This window comes from Oncorhynchus keta, chromosome 29 (genome assembly GCF_023373465.1).
Source record: "Oncorhynchus keta strain PuntledgeMale-10-30-2019 chromosome 29, Oket_V2, whole genome shotgun sequence".
NCBI lineage: Eukaryota > Metazoa > Chordata > Actinopteri > Salmoniformes > Salmonidae > Oncorhynchus > Oncorhynchus keta.
In genome coordinates, this window is record NC_068449.1 from 31424038 (window position 1) to 31445904 (window position 21867).

Here is a 21867-nt window from a genome sequence, read left to right on the forward strand (position 1 = left end):
GCACTCTTGTTCTGTCTTTCAGCACACATTTTGTCATAAATATTTCAATTGTGTGTTTTAAGCTGCTTCAATATTGTGTCTGATGTGGGGTTATGCACCATACTATAAAAGACCAACAGTGAAAACCTTGTTGATTTTGTGATGAACAGTTCAAGGAATGGGGCTCCCCAGTGGTGCAGCGGTGTAAGGCACTGCAACTGTGTTAGAAGTGTAACTACAGACCCTGGTTCGATTCCAGGCTGTATCACAACAGGCTGTGATTGGGAGTCCCATAGGGCGGCACACAATTGGCGCAACATCGTTATAGGGTTTGGCCGGGGGAGGCCGTCATCGTAAATAAGAATTTGTGCTTAACTGACTTGGTTAAAGGTTATTTTTAAATAAATGCCTTTGCTGAAGAAGGATCAAGTATTGTTTCAGGACAGGAGGAGAAAATAAATGTTTTACTGAATAGGAGGAAGTGACTCATGTGCTGTAAGTGATGGGTACAGACCATTACAAACAGTAAAATGTCCCACGTTTGTATATCTGACAGCAATTCCCGTAGTACACTTGATGGTGATGATGACACTGCCATCTAGCGGAAATACCATACAACACATCATGGCCTCTACCACTGGCCGACTACCATTTTTTTCTTCTTGACGGGGATTTCCTGAGGAAGTAAGACCAAAGCAAAGGGGGCTTTCCAACCACTAGACATCAAGACAAGAGCAAGTCAGCAGCGGCTGCTTTTTCTGCTATATTCCCGTATGGATTTTAGTACATTTCCTTTTAACATTCTGTTTTTAAAATGTCAGCTACCGATCAAAAGCCTCTAGCTGCCTGTTTTAAAACCGGCAGTGTTTGGTCGTTTTCATTGTAAGCGGTTGCATTGTGGTGTTGATGAACGTGCCATTCATCGAAGCTCCATTTGTAACATTGTAGCTCCTGGAAAACGGCGTTGCGTTGGCCCACGTTATATCTGATTCATGTAAGTATTGTTGCTAGACGGGAAAGCTAACGATATTATAGTGAATTAGACTTTTATGTAGCTATGTCTGTCTGTAGATTGCAACATGTTGAGGAGCCATGCAGTTGTGAGCCAAAACATGTGTGTGGGGCTAGGGAGGCTTCAAATTGGGGTATGAGGTCATTTAAAACATCCATTGTGGTGCACTGAATTGCCTACACTCAGCCATCTAAACCATGGTGAAGATAAACCAATAATGGCATATTCTAAATATGTATTATTCCACCTTGTCATGTCATTTTACGTTAACATGACATATTATAAGATCTTCCGTTTTACACCAATGCATGTGCATTACATTAATTGCAGTTATGACAAATTGGTTGTCCAAAAATGTACCTCAAGTCATTTGCATGATTTTCTATTTTGGAGGGTGGTTTCTATTATCAGACACGGTGAACAGTCTGGTAATAGTAAATATTGGGTGCAAAAATATATTTGTATTGAAATATATGCTTATCATATGTCAATAATGCCTTTGAGACATGCCAAACGGTATGCCTGTATGCATATGAAACATTGAAAACATTCTTTAACAGAATCACATTTCTGATTGGCCAGGTCTAAGATCACTGATCAGAAAAACATTAATCTGTTCTGGGAAGATTCACCTGTTTCCAAGTTCTCTTGCTTTCAGGTTATAGTGTTCCATGTAGCTTGAAACACGAGCATTTCGCTGCACCTGCGATAACATCTGCAAATCTGTGTATGTGACCAACACACTCTGATCTGATTTAGAGCAATTAGGGCTGTGACGGTCATAGGAATTTTGGATGACGGTAATTGGTCGGCCAAATGATCGCGGTTACTGTTATAACAGACGCACATTTTCTCTCCTGACTGCATGTGTTTCTGCTGGGAGGGGGGTATTGCTTAGACAACTGAAGACTCATTTGCTACAACATTTTGCTTGTTTCAGCAAAGAGCAACAATGTTTAATCATGTTGCATAGTCCATGTTACAGCATTAACCGACTCAACTACCTGAATGCCCAGCCATCCAGTCTTCAGTTAGCTGTTAATTCCACACAATTAAAAAAAAAAAATATATATATATATATATATATATAGTCATGATGGCTGTTATTTTATTTTCATGGTGGTCTTTATCCATACCAGTAGTTACATGGTTATGGTAATTGTGCCAAACCTAAGTGCAATGAAAGGTCACTCAGAGAATTCCCCTACTTGTTTCGTTTTTGTTTTGTGATGTCATGTTACTCAACCAGCATAACAAGACTTGGCTACATCTGTATAATGGGAGTGGAGAGAATGCCCTCTGTACCTATATTGTCTGAGTAGAATAGATAGCTCGTTGCATTTCATGGCCATATGAGAGGATCTCGCCTGAGAAACTATGACATGTAACTGATTTCCCTCGTCTTTTTTCTTCCTCCACTCACTGTTAGACACAATGTGTCCTTTCAGCATCAAGCATTATGACCAGGTTTAAATACGGTAGAATAATGAGCCTGTTTCTCAAAAGATGTCGGACATTCTCCATGTAAACCTATCAGTGAGTGCATTTAACAGGGGAAATACCCAATTTTACATCATGCTCAGCGTTTCATCAGAAACAGATTTCCTGTCAAGGAAGATAGACCTGACTAATCTCGTCCCTGGACCAAATGTACCCGACACAATCTCAAATGTACTATATGCGTTACTGTAGGTAGGAGATAACAAAGATATCTATCTAGCCTAACCAATCTACATTTCTAACTTTTGCTGACAGCTTTTATCTAGAGTGTGTGTGTGTGTGTGTGTGTGTGTGTGTGTGTGTGTGTGTGTGTGTGTGTGTGTGTGTGTGTGTGAGAGAGAGTACTAAGTTTGTATGTGTAGTCAGTCAGTGGTGATGGACAGGGACAGGCATGTGGAAAAGCCCCTTGAATATCCCAGGAAGTCCCTTGCGAACCACATGAACTGGTCAGCGAGTAGTCTAGGCCTAGTCCATTTGCTCGTCCAGTGATGATGGTTGGATGGACTTTCAACGTTGAGGGCAGAGTTGTAGAAGTGGCCATATCCTAACCAGTGTCAGTCTGAATGGGTTCAGTTGTACTATATGAATGAGTCATTTGAACAATGTGTAACAGGATGTAGACCTGATGGTTCAGTCATTAGTTCAGAGTTAGGTTCCCGAGAAGCTGGAAATCTTCTCAGTTCTCCATTTTAACTAGTAGAAGTTTTTTTGGGGGGGGTGATGGTGTATGCTGTACTTACATGGGATTGATGTCAATTGAAGGATGTTCTAGCCTAGACTGCTTACACTCCTAAAGTGAATAATGTTTTGGCAAGTCAATAATAAAGGCTTGGTTCAGTCTAGATTAAGTTCTGTCCTCTCTATCTAATTTTGGGGATGTTTTATTCCAGTCCCAGGCCTTCCTGCTAGTGCACTCCACTCTGCTCCGAGTCAGAGCGGGGATAAAATTAGACCCAGTTAGCTATGCCTGTTATAAAGGGGTTTCCCAAGGCTTGGCCTGACAGTCGTGAGCTGTTGATGTGGCAATGAATGCTCAGCATTAACACACACAGCCTCAGCTGAAACACCATGTTGTGTTTGTCCTGTATGTTGCAACTGTACATTTTATGAAACATCTCTCACCACATGTCTGTCTGTGTGTGTGTGTGTGCCCTCCCCAGGTCATGTCAGCAGGGCGGAATGCGGACGGGCGGGAGCTGCAGATCCCCCTCCAGCAATGCGCTCTCTCCCTGGCCGCTCTCTCCCTGGCCCAGCGCCCCTGGCCCAGCGACCACGTGGCAGGCTTCCTACCCCAGCACGGGGGCTTCAGGGACCACTTCGTAGCCACCCCGGAACCCAAGTACTGCTGTGAGTCCTGCAAGCTGGTGCTCTGCAACCCCAGGCAGACAGAATGCGGACACAGGTTCTGTGAAACCTGTATCTCTGATCAGCTAAGGTGAGGAGAAGAGATTTGATATTCATCCTGAATGTGAGAATGAATGGGTATGTTTATTTTTTAGGAAATTACAGTTGAGAAATTACAGAAATGTCTTCTTGTCAGTGTGTTTGATATGTCAGCTGTCTTTCTGGTAAGATTGGTTTGTCATTCAATGATCATGTGATGATGGAGGAATAATGAAGTCATTGGCCACTAGTTGTTAATAGGATGCTTGATTGGACATAAATTATTAGTTAAATCTACTTTACAGCAAACCGAATCCAGTATGTCCAGAAGATAAGGAACCTCTGTTCAAAGACAAGGTAAGACTGAAAATGATTTGCATCACTATCATCACCCCTATATACCATCCCCAAGGGGGGAAAAAATGAAAGTTTATTTTTAACTCAGTCAGGGTCTCAACTAACTGTTGAGAGTTAAAATAGTAGAATACACAAGGTACATTTCGAAATTTGGTTGTGCACTCAATTAGCCCATATCAGCTAACGTTTTTTTAAATTGATAAGTTAGTTTAGCGAGCGATCTAAACCCATTCAGTTTATTAGTTACTCATTCAGATATCAATTCAAATCTGCAAACATTTCTCTCTACCCTATGGCAAAATGAGTAGAATTGCAGGAAATGAGTTATAAAAGTGGCAAGATCTTCTCTACACCCATGGTAAAGTTGCTTTAAAAACAGCAACATTTTCTCTACGCCCCATGGCAGAATGTGTAGAATTGCACTAAATAACATTTAAAACGTCATCTGACTGCGTGTGTGGGTATGGATGTGGGTACGCAGACCCACGAGCCACTGAAGCCCGCCATGATGAGTTCAGTTTTTTGGTGGCCCCCATTCCCATCAAAGTTGCCCATCTCTGCTGTATACCCATTCTAAGTGGCCTTGAACATAATCAGTGACAATCGTGTTGTGTGTGTGTGTGGGTGTGTTTTGTCAGGTCTTCCGTGACGTATGCTGCCATAGAGAGATCATGGCTCTGAGAGTGTACTGCAGGAGTGAAAAGAACGGCTGTAAGGAGAAGATCAGTTTACAGCAGGTCATGGTAAGTGTCTGACTGGGGGAAATAAAACGTCCCATTGTTGCACAATGCACGCCGTCGGTATTCAAACTCTGAACTGCAAAAGATCCACCCATTTTTGAATGGCCGTTTTAGAAAAATGTTTGTCCACAATTCTCCTTGATGCTCGTCACATTGGTTGGACATTTCCCATCAACTGTTATGAATTACTATAATAATACGTAACATTTTCTTTACACTCATGATTCCTTTTCCTTCAATGTATTTTTTTTCTTTTTACCAGGATCATTTAAATGTGTGTCCGTATTTTGAGGTGCCATGCCCTTTGGGAAAGTGCAAAGAGAAGATGATGCGCAAAGACATTCCTGAACATTTGAGTTGGAAATGTAAACACAGGGAGACCACCTGTGAATTCTGCATGCAGAAGATGGCCATGACTGAGTTACAGGTAATTAGAACTACTACTGGAGTTGGGCCGGTGCTCACCAAACCTGCACCTCCTATAGACTATTTTGTCTTTAAGGGGGAAGTTTAAACATGAGTTTCCTGCTTTAAAAAAAATATATATTTACACACTACGAGGTCGAAATAACACCCTGACATTTTGAAATAATGATTGAATAATGATAATGCCCTTTCTGTGTAGAAAAAAAATAAATAAAAATACCTGGAATTTAAGCCTGTTCAGGTGGTATGGAACTTTTGGTCCACATCATGACGTCATAATGTGATCTGATTTATAATAGAGCTCATCAGATTGTAGTCCTAGAACCCGGAAATGAGTTGCCTCTGGTTTGTTCAGCCATCCCTATGGGAAATATGAATGGTGAAAGAATAGGCTTTTTGAATAATCGCCGAAAATGAGGTCAACACAGGCTTTGGAGATCTTATACGTTTTGTTATGTGAGATAATAGCAGTCCGATAACATGACCTTTATCAATTACGAAGCCTTTATGTGATTACATAAATTATTCAAAAATTCACAAAATGTGTTGTTTGCTGAAGTTTATCTCATAGAAGAAAACATATAAGATCTCCTAATCCTGTGTTTACCACAGACTAGAGGTTGACACGGGAGTGAAAATTAATTCCTGTCCCTTGTCCTGTCATTTTTTCCCCCTGAATTGTCCTGATCTCACAACAGTTATATCACCCCGGGAACTTTCTTGTCCCTTCCCAATAAAAATCACTCCTGTCCAGTCCGTGCAAATGTTTGTGCACAGAATTATAGGCTATTGTGTTTGTTTAGGAAGTATTGAAAATAATTTCAGCAATATGCGACTGATATGTGGTTGTCTTACCTAAGTCGCTCTGGATAAGCGTATTCTATATTACATTACTAAGGCTGAAGGATGAGGACAGAGACCCCAGCAGGATGGGATGCACATAACAGCACCAGCATAAATTTCTAGCCAACAGCTGAGCACTGCGCACATATGAACATTTACAACGCATTGTCATTTACAACATGAACATGATTATTTTTTTATTTCTTTTTTTACCTGAGTGGCAGTACTGCATGAATCAATATTTTTATTTCACTCTTTAAATATAATTAGTACTGGCACCAAGTCATTTAAGAACAAATTCTTATTTACAATGACGTCCTACCAAAAGGCAAAAAGACCTCCTGGCGGAACGGGGGCTGGGAATAAAATATAAATAACATATAAATATAGGACAAAACACACATCACGCCAAGAGAGACCTAAGACAACAACATACTGTATAAAAGGATATAAAGAGGACCGGCACCCAAAATAAGTACTGCAGCGTTTCCCGTACATTCATTTAGCAGAGGCAGCCCAAAAATATGACTGCAGTTTGAAAGAAGTTGCTGACTAGCGTTTGCACAATTACTAACTAGTATTAGCGCAATGACTGGAAGTCTATGGGAACAGCTAGCATGCTAGTGAACCTAGCACCGTTAAAACTGCACGCAGAGACATACACATGGTATCCATGAGTTCATCTGACTCTGGGTAAGTAGAAAAGGGGCTTAATTGCCAAATGTTGCACTATCCCTTTAAGATCAGTGACACGTTACAAGGTATCTTTGAAGGAAACAGTGGTGTGAATGAGAGCCATGAGCGCACAGCCACTACTTGCTCCTCATCATCTCCCTACAGTGCAGTGGCGCACATCAGTTATATTTCAGATGTTAACATCATTACATTTTCATGAATTTTGGAGTAGAATGTATTTTTAAAAAGTCACCAGAATTGACCTTCTCACTGTCGTTCTGGTACTGGCATGTATTTAAGTCCACCTTAATCACTGACTATAACAACACTGTTACTTCCCTAAACAATATCATTGATTATTGATGTTGTAGAGCCAGTTCAGTATTTGTGTTCAATGTTTTTTGTGTGAATATTTACTAGGTGTATTTTCTTTCCATAGTGCCAATTTCTCTTTTACTTGATCACTTTTTCAGAAACACAAAGACACCGTTTGTCCTTCATTTCCGGTGGCCTGCCCCAATCATTGTACTTTCCCCTCCATCTTACGGAGCAAAGTAAGGAGTTCATTTACATTTTCGTAATATAAATTGTATTCATTGCAAACAAGAAGGGTCATCTTTCCACTTCTCATCAGATGGATAAACATCGTTTTAGTTTTTGTGTTGCTCATTTCAATGCTTGACGCAGAAGGAAATGATTGAACCTGAATGTGTTTCTCTACTCTCAGCTGACGAGTCATCAACATGAGTGTCCCAAGGCTCATGTCACCTGCTCTTTTATCCGCTTTGGATGCAATTTCAAGGTCAGCCTTCATGTTACTATGACTGTTAGAAATGTTATTAATAATAATGTGCTTAATAGAAGTTCTAATAACATGGCCACTATGAACTCCCTGTGATGGCTCTCCTACTCCTTTGTCTTGCTATTGTGATCATCAGAAAGTGGTGCTACTGTCCCACTGAACACCAACTCGGCCACATTTAGGACGGCATACAGTAGTTTTAAGCTGGTATGTTACTGATCTGATGTTCCCTGTTGCTCCGCTGTAGGGTCTCAACCAAGACATGAGGGACCATGAATCTAGCTTTGCCTCTGAACACCTGCGGTTGATGGCAACCAGAAACACTACACTGGAGGCCAAGGTACTGCAATTACCTTGAATTTTTTACAACCATTTGCCCTGTGTACAAGTAGAGGAAACATTTTATAGAATCAGCATAATGAAATTGTTGATTCACACGTTTTTGTACGTGCATTTATGTAACACACTAACAACAAAATATATTTTGGGAAGTACCCGAAAGAAATCAATTGGGAGAATTGAAACTAAATGAACCACACAGCTAACTTCATAACAACAACTAACCCCAGGGCTGAATGGTTGCTGCAGTTCAGGGTAACGAAGCAGTAATAACAACAACAAATCAAATTGTATTTGTCACATACACATGGTTAGCAGATGTTAATGCGAGTGTAGCGAAATGCTTGTGCTTCTAGTTCCGACAATGCAGTAACCAACGAGTAATCTAACCTAACAATTCCAAAACTACTACCTTATACACACAAGTGTAAAGGGATAAAGAATATGTACATAAAGATATATGAATGAGTGATGGTACAGAGTGGCATAGGCAAGATGCAGTAGATGGTATCAAGTACAGTATATACATATGAGATGAGTATGTAAACGAAGTGGCATAGTTTAAAGTGGCTAGTGATACATGTATTACATAAAGATGCAGTAGATGATATAGAGTACAGTATATACCCTACATTACTCATCTCATATGTATACGTATGTAAACATTATATTAAGTAGCATTGTTTAAAGTGGCTAGTGATATATTTTACATCAATTCCCATCATTAAAGTGGCTGGAGTTGAGTCAGTGTGTTGGCAGCAGCCACTCAATGTTAGTGGTGGCTGTTTAACATATTTACATTTAAGTCATTTAGCAGACGCTCTTATCCAGAGCGACTTACAGTCTGATGGCCTTGAGATAGAAGCTGTTTTTCAGTCTCTCGGTCCCAGCTTTGATGCACCTGTACTGACCACGCCTTCTGGATGATAGCAGGGTGAACAGGCAGTGGCTCGGGTGGTTGTTGTCCTTCATAATCTTTATTGTTTATTGTCTAGGTGGAGGATGTTAAAGGAGAGCTTCTGGAGCGGTACAAGGTTCTGCCGGGCCTGAGCAGCCGTCTGTCTGAAACATTGTCTCACTACGAGGAGATGAGGGAGAAGAATAGACAGCTGGACCAGAAGCTCAATACCATGCAGGTAAAGGTCCAATTCTGTGTCATTATCTAACCTTGTAATAAAGACGTAATACTCGCCTTTGGCATACATAATAATACTTGTCTTTGACATGCATCATGACATAATGCACTGTCCTTCAGTCCCATTTACTTATTTCTCAGTTGCAGGTAAAGTCCTGTCATGTATGGAAGTGGGGCTGCACGATATATGCAAAACATTAATTGCGATTTTTGTACCAATTATTGCAATTGCGATTTATAGATCAAAACACTTGGGTGAACTGTTAGAAACGTAAAATTAGAATGATCATTCTATTGCTATGGTTGGAATACAGTAGCAACATGGAATGCAGTTTTGTTTGGTATGACAACGGAAGTAAGGGAGGAGATAGTTGTGACAGAGTAGGAACCAAAGTGTTGGTCAGTGTTTCCCGGGGGACCCTAATTCGATTGATATAGATGGGTACATTCAGACAAAGACTTTAGAATATTCTTTGCATTTTCTTCTCTGATTTTAAGAACAAGCTATTGCACAAACAATGCAGCAGTCTCACGACCAGTCATCAGCGCTATATTCGTGCAATCGCAAAGATGTGTTTTTCGGTTGAGTGGTGATCAACAGAAACATAACAATCAAATTGTAGAAATATGTTGTTAAATTGAACAAGGATGAGTTTCTGAGTCGTAATTTGATAAAAAAGGAGAGTTGTTGAAGTTTGTCATCTGCTATTTTGCAAAAGCAGTCAATTGTGTCAGTTGTGTGTTCGTATCGAAATGAGTTAGCTAGCTGGAAATGTAAATAAAACAGACCTGAGGAAGATCATGTAACATTATTTTTGAGTTATTCAGGTGTCATTGCTCTTGGTCTGGCAAAGCCAACATGGTTGGGTAATATTAGAAGGATGAGGTAGTGGAAGGATTAAGGAACCGCACCTGCTTAGCAGTAGCCAGCAAAATCATCACATACTTTCTCAGTGGACACAACGATCTAAACATAGTAAGTACCAATGTGGTACTGCAATTTTAAAGAGAACTGCAGAACTCTGATACTATGATAGGAGACCGGGTGATAGGTTGGGAGTGGGTACGTTGTTCTTATAATATGTAACCTGTAATATGTTGAGACCGACGTCTCTTTGAGACCAATCACATCAGCAGTAGTGCTGCTTCTGCAGATGCAAAGTACCGTGCAAGGTTCGGCGGTTCATCAATGTTTCTACTTTTTCAAGCTACACTGTTCCAACATTTCAGTTTTGAGTTTTTCTTGGCTGCCTCTCGTCCTATGAATTGTTTCGCGTTGTCTGCGCAGCTCTGCACTGATTCGACACATGGCACACTACTGCTCTGAAAGCAGGGTGACATGCTTTGGCTGGTCTGTGTGTTGTGCAGTGAATGTGTCTTTGTGATTTTGTAAGTGTGCTTTTTATTATTTTATGTTTTTCTCTGACAAATGTGTGTGATTGGATTTTCTATTTTTCTATAGTGCAGAATAACACATTTGAAGGCCTGATTTTAGATTTGCTGTGTCCGTGAATCTTTTGTGCTGTATGAATGTGCTCCTTGCTGGGCTGCATAGGAGTGGTCCTCTCCTCTGGTCGACTAGGTCACCACGCCTGTCCCAATTCCCTAGGTCTCCATCCAGGGACAGCTTCCGGGCCACCCAACCAGCCGCATACGCTTGCGCCTCTGCCTCGACGGCTGTCACTGATCTCTTCCTTTTAGAGGGGTGACATCAACCATATTAGTAACATTCATTTTTTTCTCAATTGCTTTGGTATATTGTTGAGATAAAGGATCACATTCTCTAAATGAATCACTTTTTTACAGTTTGACTGATTTATGTAATTATTCATATAGAATTATTCGTAGTCATATGAGTACAACGCTACACAACAAAATGTGGCCAATCATTGTGTTTCTCGTTATCAATTATGTCACTAAATTTCACAGAGTGAAATTAATTGTGTATCTCCTGCACTATAAACTACTCTTACACACCTGTTCAAGTGGTGTCGATGGGAGACCGTATGGGATGGAGGTCACAGATGTCTCAAGTTTTGGGGGAGTGTGGAATTGGCATGCTGACTGCAAGAATGTCCACCAGAGCTGTTGCCAGAGAATATCATTTTAATTTCACTACCATAAGCCGCCTCCTGTCGATTTTTTTTTTTTTTTTAAGGCAGCCCCCCGCTCCTCTCTGGTTCAGAGGGGTTGAGTTAAATGCGGAAGACACATTACAGTTGAATGCAATTCAGTTGTACAACTGAGTAGGTATCCCCCTTTCCAATGTTGTTTTAGAGAATTTGGCAGTACGTCCAACCGGCCTCACAACCGCAGACCACGTGTAACCACGCCAGCCCAGGACCTCCACGTCCAGCTTCTTCACTTGCGAGATTATCTGAGACCAGCCACCCGGACAGCTGATGAATCTGTGGATTTCCACAACCGAAGAATTTCTGCACAAACTGTCTGTGAAGCTCATCTGCATGCTCGTCCTCACCAGGGTCTTGACCTGACTGCAGATCGGCATCGTAACCGACTTCATTGGGCAAATCCTCACCTTCAATGGCAACTAGCACGCTGGAGAAGTGTGCTCTTCACGGATTAATCCCGGTTTCAACTGATCCGGGCAGATGGCAGACAACTTGTATGTCATCGTGTGGGAGAGTGTTTTGCTGATGTGAACGGAGTGCCCCATGGTCGAGGTGGGGTTATGATATGGGCAAGCATAAGCTATAGACAACAAACACAATTGCATTTTATCGATGGCCATTTGAATGCACAGAGGTGACGTGATCCTGATGCCCGTTGTCATGTCATTCATTCGCCGTCACCGCCTCATGTTTCGGCATTATAATCCACAGCCCCATGTCACAAGGGTCTGTACATAATTCATGGAAGCTGAAAATGTCCCAGTTCTTCCATGGCCTGCATACTTACCAGACATGTCACCCATTGAGCATGTTTGGGATGCTCTGGATCGACGTGTACAACAGCGTGTTCCTGCCCCCCCAAATATCCAGCAACTTCACACAGCCATTGAAGAGGAGTGGGGCAACATTCCACAGGCCACAATCAAACAGCCTGATCAACTCTATGTGAAGGAGATGTGTCGCACTGCATGATGCAAATGGAGGTCACACCAGATACTGACTGGTCCACGCCCCCCTTTTTTTTAAAGTTATGAGACCAACAGATCCATATCCGTATTCCCAGTCATATGAAATCCATAGAGTAAGGCTTAATGATATATGTGACTGAAACTCAGTAAAATGTTTGAAGTTGTTGCATTTCTATTTTAGTTCAGTGTAGATTGGTAGGTAATACAGTTGATCCAGTCAGCAACATTCTGCATTATATTGACAGTGTGCATCGGCATTGTTTGATAAGTGAGATATGTGAAGGCCTACCTGCAGTAACAGAATGGCTGAAGATTTGAGTTGCCAGCCCGAACCTTCATTTTGGCAGGTGGATGTGTCGGTCTGTTAGCTCAGGAGCAAAGCTTCAAGCTGTTTGTTTTATCAATGTTGTAAAACATTTTGATGTGCCGCCACAAAAACTGATGTCCAGACTCCTATCGGGACAGAAATATAGTGATTTAACCTATTGAACCTCAATAAGCGATAGTATAATTAGCCACTTGTAATCATCTATTACATGAACTAAGCTGTAATTACTTCTAGGCCATGCTTTTTAAAGTTTCTCTGGCATATTTTAAAGAGACGAGGTAGATGACGGGGGGACGAGTCGACCAATGTTTATGCAGTGGGCTGTGTGCGACCTCTGTCCTTGTGTTCTAGGGAAGCACCAAGATCCTTCAAGGCCTTCACATTGTTGGACCCGCTGATCACAAGTTACTGCTTTCACTCAAATGATTCCTGAATATGCGTCAAGGTGTGATTTAGCAGGTGTCAAAAACAGCGGGGTCAAGCAAGAGCTCTAGGCTATAGAGAGAGTGTTCCTTCCACCCAGTCCAACATCATCAAGGAGATGAACTGCACCCTCCTATAGGGAGACTATACATACGGTCACTGGGCATGGTAGATTTGGAAACTAAGTAACCTATTGGCTGTAAAAGTAGGAGTGCATTAGTATAAGTGGTTGTCCCTTCGGTTAGTTTAGGTGGTTGTTCTCTTTTTTTTTTTGTTGTCTTGATGATAGGTAAGTAAAGAAGACATGATATAGGCCTACCTGTTTCCCCTTTTCCGTTAGGCTGGTGTTCATAGATCCTGTCTGGCAGGCTTTTTTTGTTGTTGTCTTAACAGACCCCATCGACTCTTGTTGTAATCAAGATGATCTTTAACTGTTATCTCATCAAGGACAAGTATGCACCTTCTTTCTTCAGTGGTCATGCGCTGTGCTCCTCTTCATTTGGCTGAGGACACAAACGCAAGGTTGCTAGGGAGAATGTCTTCCTCAGCTCCTTGTAGCAATTTGGGCTGTGGTGTAGTGATTGGAGGGGAAACTCCTTTTAATCTCTTTTGTGAATCTTCTCCCTCTTGTTTTTGAGCATTGCATGTTTCACTTGAGTCCTGCAGAATGCCTTTGCCTCGGGGCTCAACTGTTCGAAGGAGTCCTGCATTCCTGCCTCTTTAATAGACTCCTTCAACTTCTGCGTCCTTGAAAGAAGTAATATATCAAATAATATATCACTCAGTTCAGTTTCGGAAAGTAGGGCTATAGGCTACGCCTAATAGTACTGAGTGTACAAAACATTAAGGACACCTGCTCTTTCCATGACCGACTGACCAGGTGAAAGCTATGATCCCTTATTGACGTCACTTGTTAAATCCACTTCAGTCAGTGTAGATGAAGGGGAGGGTATTTTTGAAGCCTTGAGACAATTGACACATGGGTTGTGTATGTGTGCCGTTCAGTGGGTGAACGGGCAAGGCAAAATATTTGAAGTGTGTTTTGAACGGAGTATGGTAGTAGGTGCCAGGCGTAACGGTTTATGTCAAGAACTGCAACGCTGCTTGGTTTTTCACGCTCAACAGTTTCCCGTGTGTATCAAGAATGGTCCACCACCCAAAGGACATCCAGTCAACTTGACACAACTGTGGGAAGCATTGGAGTCAACATGGGCCAGAATCCCTGTGGAACGCTTTTGACACGTTGTAGAGTCCATGCTGTTCAGAGGGCGTAACTTAATATTAAGAAGGTGTTCCTAATGTTTTGTACACAGTGTATATCAAGCGACATATTTGTCTTCCATCGTGTTTATCCTCTTCCTCATTAGAAACTTAATTCACCTCCTCTTCCCTCTCTCTTGTTCTAGCAAGAGTTCAAGCTCCTTTATTCTCTGAAATATTGTATTGCTGTATACATTTTTAGTATAGAATTAATTGTTGGAGGGTCGAGACGTTGTGGACCTAGGTTGAAATATATCCTTAAGTTGATCTAATTGGTTATTACAGGGTCATAATTGCCCAATCAGAGCCACGTCTACATCTCCATAATCCCTCCCACTTGCACTTGAAAGTCAAGTTATCCTTGCTCTGTAGATGTATGGCAGTGTTAGAACAGGTCTTGAAATCGTGACATTACGTAATTTACCCTGACTTTTAAGGGATTGCGTGAAGATTAGTTTAGCAACTGCCGAGACACAGCATGGCAACGTGAACGTTATTGGTCAACAGTCTGCTGGGTGGCGCGTTATACGTTTCTCCATTCATTTCCCGCAGTGATTCTTATCTCCTTTTCTAATATCTCTAGCAGAGTGCATCTCGAGTGTGAGGAACTCTGCCTGCTTGAGTGACAGGGGGTGGGGCTTGGTGTGTGTGTGTGATTGGGAAGCGGACAAAAGAGGAGAGGCTGCGAGAGAAATCGGTTTTAAAAAGTGTCTTTACGGACGGCTACGTGGCACTTTCTAAATATCGAAGCCTCGTGCGATATTGCACATGTCAACATCGCAATTTTGATTAAAATTTGATTGATCGAGCCGCCCTATATGGAAGTGTGTGTAACTGCGTGCGTGTGTGTGTGATTGTTCCTCCATGTAGGAGTTGATGAGTTCCCACTCTGAGAAGCTTCTGGAGATGGAGCTGGAGCTGAGGTCTCTGAGGTCTGTCCGAGAGGAGGTGGAGACCCTCCGAGGAACCGTGGAGAGCATCCGCTCCAGAGTCGCCACTCTAGAAGGAGGGCGGGGCGGGGCCAACCCAGCCACACACACACTAGGTGAGTTGCCTCGAATTCTCTGGTTCTCAACACTTGTCTTGTGAATGCTCTTTAGCACTTCACTGCCACTAAAACCTGTAATCATGTGTAACTCGCATTTAGGAGTTTCTCAAAGTGTAATGTGACATTGGACCAATCTGTTATACTCAAAGTCTGAAACGACATTATGAGCAAAGAAATCATTGAACATTTAAAAAAAAATGAAATAGCTTTTTAGTCAAGAGTAGAGAGCAGTCCAGAGTGGTGCAGACAATACAGGGCTCTTATTCCATTAGCTTGCTTTTGTTTCTCTGCATGTTCTTTAGAGACACAGCTCTCCCGTCACGACGACATGCTGAGCGTCCATGAGATCCGACTAGCAGACATGGACCTGCGCTTCCAGGTCCTAGAGACGGCCTCCTTCAATGGGATGCTCATCTGGAAGATCCGTGACTACAAGCGGCGGAAACAAGAAGCCGTGGCGTCAAAGACCCTGTCTCTCTACAGCCAGCCTTTCTACACTGGCTACTTTGGCTACAAGATGTGTGCCCGGGTCTACCTGAACGGAGACGGCATGGGGAAAGGAACCCACTTGTCGCTGTTCTTCGTGGTGATGCGTGGCGAGTACGATGCCCTTCTGCTCTGGCCCTTTAAGCAGAAGGTGACCTTGATGCTGATGGATCAGGGCCCAGCCAGAAAGCACTTAGGGGATGCCTTTAAACCAGACCCCAATAGCAGCAGCTTCAGACGGCCCACGGCAGAGATGAACATAGCCTCAGGCTGCCCGCTGTTCGTGGCCCAGACTGTGCTGGAGAACGGTACTTACATCAAGGACGATACCATCTTCATTAAGGTCACAGTAGATACGTCTGACCTCCCTGACCCCTGACCTATGGTCTGTAGAGAACAGCAGATGTATCCGGATCAGTTTTATCTGTCAGAGGGAAAGGTGCCCTTATGTGAGCGAGATTGCAAGATGAAATGGAGTAAAAAAGAAGGAAGCAGAATAAGGTTTCTTTGCAGATCTCAGTGTGTAGCCTAAGCCTGTAGAAAGAGCAGAGTGGACCTCCGAGCAGTAGCCTTTGGTCCCTTTGTTGCTCACCAGAGAGGTGTGAGGATTATTTTTCAAAAAGGGAGATATGTCACAAGCAGGGTTGGGTAGGTTACTTTCTAAATATCATCCGTTAGTTACTAGTTGCCTTTCCAAAATTGTAATCAAAAACGTAACTTTTGGATTACCCAAACGCTTTGTTACTTTTAGATTATTTTCCCCTTAAGAGGCATTAGAAGAAGACAGAAATGTATGTTACCAATTGAACTACATCTATTGCAGGATAAATCAATGTTAAAGTTTACATAGCTGGCGTTATATGGATGTTACATTTTACATTATGGGTTGGTTATGTAGGCTTCTTCCAACCCATCGCTTTCTACTACATACAATAATACGATTTAAATTATATCTTTACATTAAAAACCTAACTCTGTCAGATTTCCAGTCATTCCAATAAATGTTATACCCCTTGACCTTCAAGAATAGGATGTGGAAATATGGAAGTATAGATTCGCCAAATTGTTTTACCTGAGCACAACCCCAAAACTAAGGACTTATTAGCCAGCCCTACTCTGTTGTTTGATTTTTGTTATTGGGCTCATTGATTCAAGTTAAAAAAAATAAATGCTGCACTCATGGAATGGCATGCTTTGAGCACTACTGAAAAGTGCTATTTACATGAGAAAAATGAATGGCATTTGCTGTAGGCCAATTGTTTTCACCTTTTTGTTGGTGACACTTTAATATCTCGATAATATGCAGCTGTTTAAAGGGCAAATCCACAGATGAAACGATAACAAAATGGCCCAACCCGCCTCTGTTTTGGTAAAAAGTTGAGGGATGGGCCTGGTGAAATGTAACCACTCTCAGATTAAGACACCGCTATGGATGCAAGGACTGACCATCCATGATATGAACATTGTTTTAACCATGTTATGAGGCTATACAGTGTATGTTTACATTTATGAGGCATTTATAAGTTCAATTCCTCAAGAAGCAATGGATATTTTTTTTATCAGCATGAATTAGATTGAGAAATAAAAGCCCCACTTTTATTCCATAGGCTGGGATCCGCACTAAGCAGCTGTTTTCACTGGCTGTCCACTGGTTTCAAAAGCAATGATTGATATGCATCTTAAACTTTTTGAATTCAACCGTTATTGGGGTCAAATACCCATTTATATTTGTGAACAGCCATCCACAATCCGTAAGTCGCAAATAGCGAAATGAGAGAGAAGCAGTGTGATTTACATCAATGAGCATCACTGCTGTCATCCTTACTTCCAAGCTTTTATTCAAGTTGTATAATCTTTGGATGCCGACAGCAGTCGCACCATTGGAAGACAGCTTGGACTGTGGCCTACAAAAGCCGATTCCTGCTCTTTTCCAGCGATCCATCGAAAACATTTGATGTGTCAGCATAGTGGTCTCTAACTTGTGGTTAGACTCGCTCAGGTGGAACAAACTTAAACGTGCACATGTTTCCTCAATGACATTCAAATCAGCATTGAAAAAAATAAGTGTCAAAGATTTCTTTTCGCAAACATCCTTTCTGAATTTATAAGTAATCCTCGAAATAATCATAGCGTTTTTCAAAAGTATCTGTGATGTAATCTGATTACAATATTTTTGCTGGTAATGGATTACAGTTACCGTTTTTTTGTAATCCTTTACTCCGCAGCCCTGGTCACCAGTGGCAACCAGGCTGAATATTAAATAGAGCAGTGAGCATGGTGGTTTAATAAGTGATAATGCCCTCGAAGCTGGTTTTTGGAGGATATATTTGCAGGGGTGTTGTTAGGCAAACCGTGCCAATATGTCCTCCAAACACTGTCTTCGAGGGCCTTATCACTTTTATACAACTGGTTACCAACGTTTTCAAATAATGATTGACATACTTTCATAAACGTTATTTTGATTAATTTATTCATATTGTTTCATTCTTCCACGAGATATAGTCCCGACAGAAATCTAGGGTTGCTACCCAAGCCAGCTGGTCCTTCGTTCTATTGGTTTGGTTGCCAGAGGCACGACCCAGTTAAGTCTTTTTGGTCTAAATCTATGGATTTTGTTGATGGCTGGTAACATTCTTATCCCTTGCTAGCTAGCCAACTAACACAGTCATGTCAAACAGTGCAGCTAGAATAACATCAATGTAGCTGCATTTGCATTTGTTTAAGCTGTTTTCTAGTGATGTTATTTGGATACATCCATAACAATGAGCTAATGATGCTCAATTTCAACTGGCATAGAAAATGTGCTCTCTCGTCGGGGTACTTGTTCAGAGGAGCTAGCCAACAACACAACTAACCTAGTCACTTCAAACTGGAAAGACTGAACTAGCAGCATTTTGTTTGACCTGTTTTCTGTTGATATTTATTTGTATATATCCATAAAAAATATGGTGGTTCATGATTTCGACTGGCTGATAAAAGCTGTCTGCCTGTCTGTCTCATCCCGACCCTACAGGTTCATTGCTATGGGACAGCTGGAGATCGAATTTCAATATTGAAACAATGTTGCAAATGTCAGAGTCAGACCGCAAGGTTTATACAAATCTCTGCTATTGAAAACCAATTGCTAGTCTAAAAGAAATGGGAGAATGTCTAGATGCTTTTTACAGTGGAGAACAAGTTAATAAATTGTCTGGCTGGGCTGATGAGACGATGGATTGCGCAGTGAGATGGAACAGAGTAAACAGTCATTTTAACGTCCTAGTTTTAGCCGGTGGTAACTTGTGGGATAGACACCGGCTTGAATGTGGTTTTAACCAATCAGTGTCCAGGATTAAACCCACCCGTTGTATAAGTCTAGAAAATGTCTATGCTACTCAGAGCAGGGATAGGTATAAATGGCATGGAGAGTGGATCATTCTAAGCCAAGTTATCAGGATGTAACCATCATCAAACTATATGGACCCATTATGTATGTATGTATGGCAATCTACCAAAACTAAAGATCATATAGAATGGAGATAGTGAATAAATTTACTTCGGCATTAATCATTTCTGCCTTGAAGAACATGAGTGGGACAACACATCATCCAACGCAAGTCGAGGTACAGACAAATATTACAGGAGACATCAAATATCACTAAGGAGAACTCCGACTTGACTTTGTTTGATGAAACATTTCTAAATTAAAGCTGGAAGAGACAATCCCACATGACATGTTGGATAAGGAGATACAATACTTTACCTTGTTGTGTTTGCATTGATGGTGAAGTTTGGTCGTATTATTGCATTGTTAAAGTACAGAATGTAACGTATGTATGTTTCCAGTGTTGTGATGGTGTTGGAGAACGTTGTTGATTGACAAGCTTTTATTAACAGTCGTTGTGTGAGTAGTAGTGTTTTGTGTGCAGGCTCTTATTTCAGATTTGGTTTTAGTGGACCTGGTACTTAGGCAGTGTGCAAAGTCTGCATCTGAAATGGCACCCAGAGCTGGCCAAAAGTAGTGCACTTACATGGGGATTCAGGTGCTATTTCAGACGCATATGGCACAAAGGAATGTATACACACTGGTATAGAAATGCCACTGCTACATTGGAGTCAACAGGAATAGCCTTTCATTTCTGAAGATCTATATAGATCTGTAAATTACTTCTATACTGCTTTTTGTACCAATACCTTACACATTGTTTTTGTAATGTTCAAAACGGATGCTGTGCATCATGCTAATTATTATTTTTTTAACAGTTGGGAAAGCAAAATGCCTCACTCCAACCATGTTGATTGAGCTGAGACATAAAGTGGACTTGTTTTCGTGATGGTTGGTGGAGAATGTTATTTGCACAAGTTATGTTTTGAATGTGTAATATTAAAATAGTTAAAAAGAACTTGAATTTGTCTCTTGGCTGTGATGTTTGGTTCCTGTGGCGGAGGAGATCCAAAGGAGATGATGGATTGGCCACACACTCTGAAAGCCTCCTCCAACATCACCAGGCAAGCTCTATCCTGGAACACACAATGGAAAGCGGGCACCGGAGAAACAACTTGTGGTGGGAGCTTGAAGCAGACCCCAGAGGATCAGGCACGGGATGGAATGAGATTGACAAGACAGCAATGGGAGCTAAAATGTGGAGGTGTAGATGGAATGGCTGCTTAAAGTTCTAATCATAATATATATATTTTTTAATGTAACCTTTATTTAATTAGGCAAGTCAGTTAAGAACAAATTCTTATTTACAATGACTGTCTACATGAGCCCTATGAGACGCCCAATCATGGCCGGTTGTGATACAGCCCGGGATTGAACCAAGGTCTGTTTTGACACCTCTAGCACTGTGGTACGGTGCATTAGACCACTGCGTAATACCTACTTTGTCTAATTTTATTATATGACTGACACTGGTCTGCCACACTTGCCTCTTTTGAATCAAGAAAACTACAGTGAAGTTGGTTAATTGATGTCTTGATGATGTGTTTAGTGATGGGGGGGGAAGGTCTGCGCAGACTGTAGCTAGCTCTCCAGGATATGGTGACCACTGCTTCATAGGAAAAAGTCTATCTTCTCCTTCCACTAGATGTCAGGATAGTACAGAAGCATAGTATCTACTACTGTATATTTTCCACCAAGGGTAGGCGACAACCGCCACGTGACTTTTCAAGAAAACTTGACAACCACAGTTACAAGACCAGACACCCTCGGTGAACTGTAGTGTTTAGATAGTTGCAGGTAGAAACGTGTCATGTAGACACAATTCCACATTCTGTACGACCGATCTGATCGAGTACATTCAGGTCATGTATTACGTAACCTTGATTTAACTAGGCAAGTCGGGTAAGAACACATTTTTATTTACAATGATGGCCTTCACCGGCCGAACCCGGACGACGCAATCATGGACGGTTGTGATACACCCATGATTCAAACCAGGGTGTCTGTGGTGACTCCTCAAGCACTGAGTTGCAGTGGCTTAGACCACTGCGCCACTCGGGAGCCATTTTTGTAAAGTTGCACCCATCTGGATATTAAATCCCCTGGCATTAGCCGCTGTCTGGTAATGTTATTCAGTGTATACATATAATGAGCTCTGAAAGTATTGGGACAGTGACACAATTTCTGTTGTTTTGGCTCTGTACTCCAGCACTTTGAATTTGAAATGATCCAATGACTACGTTTAAAGTCCAGACTGTGCTACGCTACCATGATTACAGCTAGTCCTGAATGAGTGAGAAAATCAGACACATATCATACATCAGACATGCTAACCTCTCACCATTACAATAACGCGAGGTTAGCATTTTTTTTGGGGGGGGGGGGTATGATATTTATGCCCCTAACTTTCTCACTCATTCACAATTCATTCAGGTTTATCTGTAATCATGGTAGCATCCACATATTAATGTAGAGGTGTTTAGAAACATTCTTATTTACAATAAGTGACTCCAAAAATGACACCATACAGTATTTAGCATTAATTTCTATTGGGCACAAAATAATCTGAAACAAAAACAAAACAAACAGCAAAAGCATCCAACAAGT

At 41.5% G+C, this 21867-nt stretch overlaps 1 protein-coding gene across 1 annotated transcript; it reads left to right on the top strand.

Moving 5' to 3' along the window:
* Positions 1–14: 14 nt before the first annotated feature.
* LOC118362713 (TNF receptor-associated factor 3) lies at positions 15–20218 on the top strand. Its single transcript, XM_035743276.2, has 12 exons — positions 15–750; positions 928–973; positions 3652–3926; positions 4180–4231; positions 4870–4974; positions 5234–5398; positions 7389–7469; positions 7643–7717; positions 7965–8057; positions 9052–9192; positions 15173–15347; positions 15653–20218. Exons 3-12 carry the CDS (start codon positions 3655–3657, stop codon positions 16213–16215), a joined length of 1722 nt encoding a protein of 573 aa, XP_035599169.1. The 5' UTR covers positions 15–750; positions 928–973; positions 3652–3654; the 3' UTR covers positions 16216–20218.
* The last annotated feature ends 1649 nt before the right edge of the window (positions 20219–21867 follow it).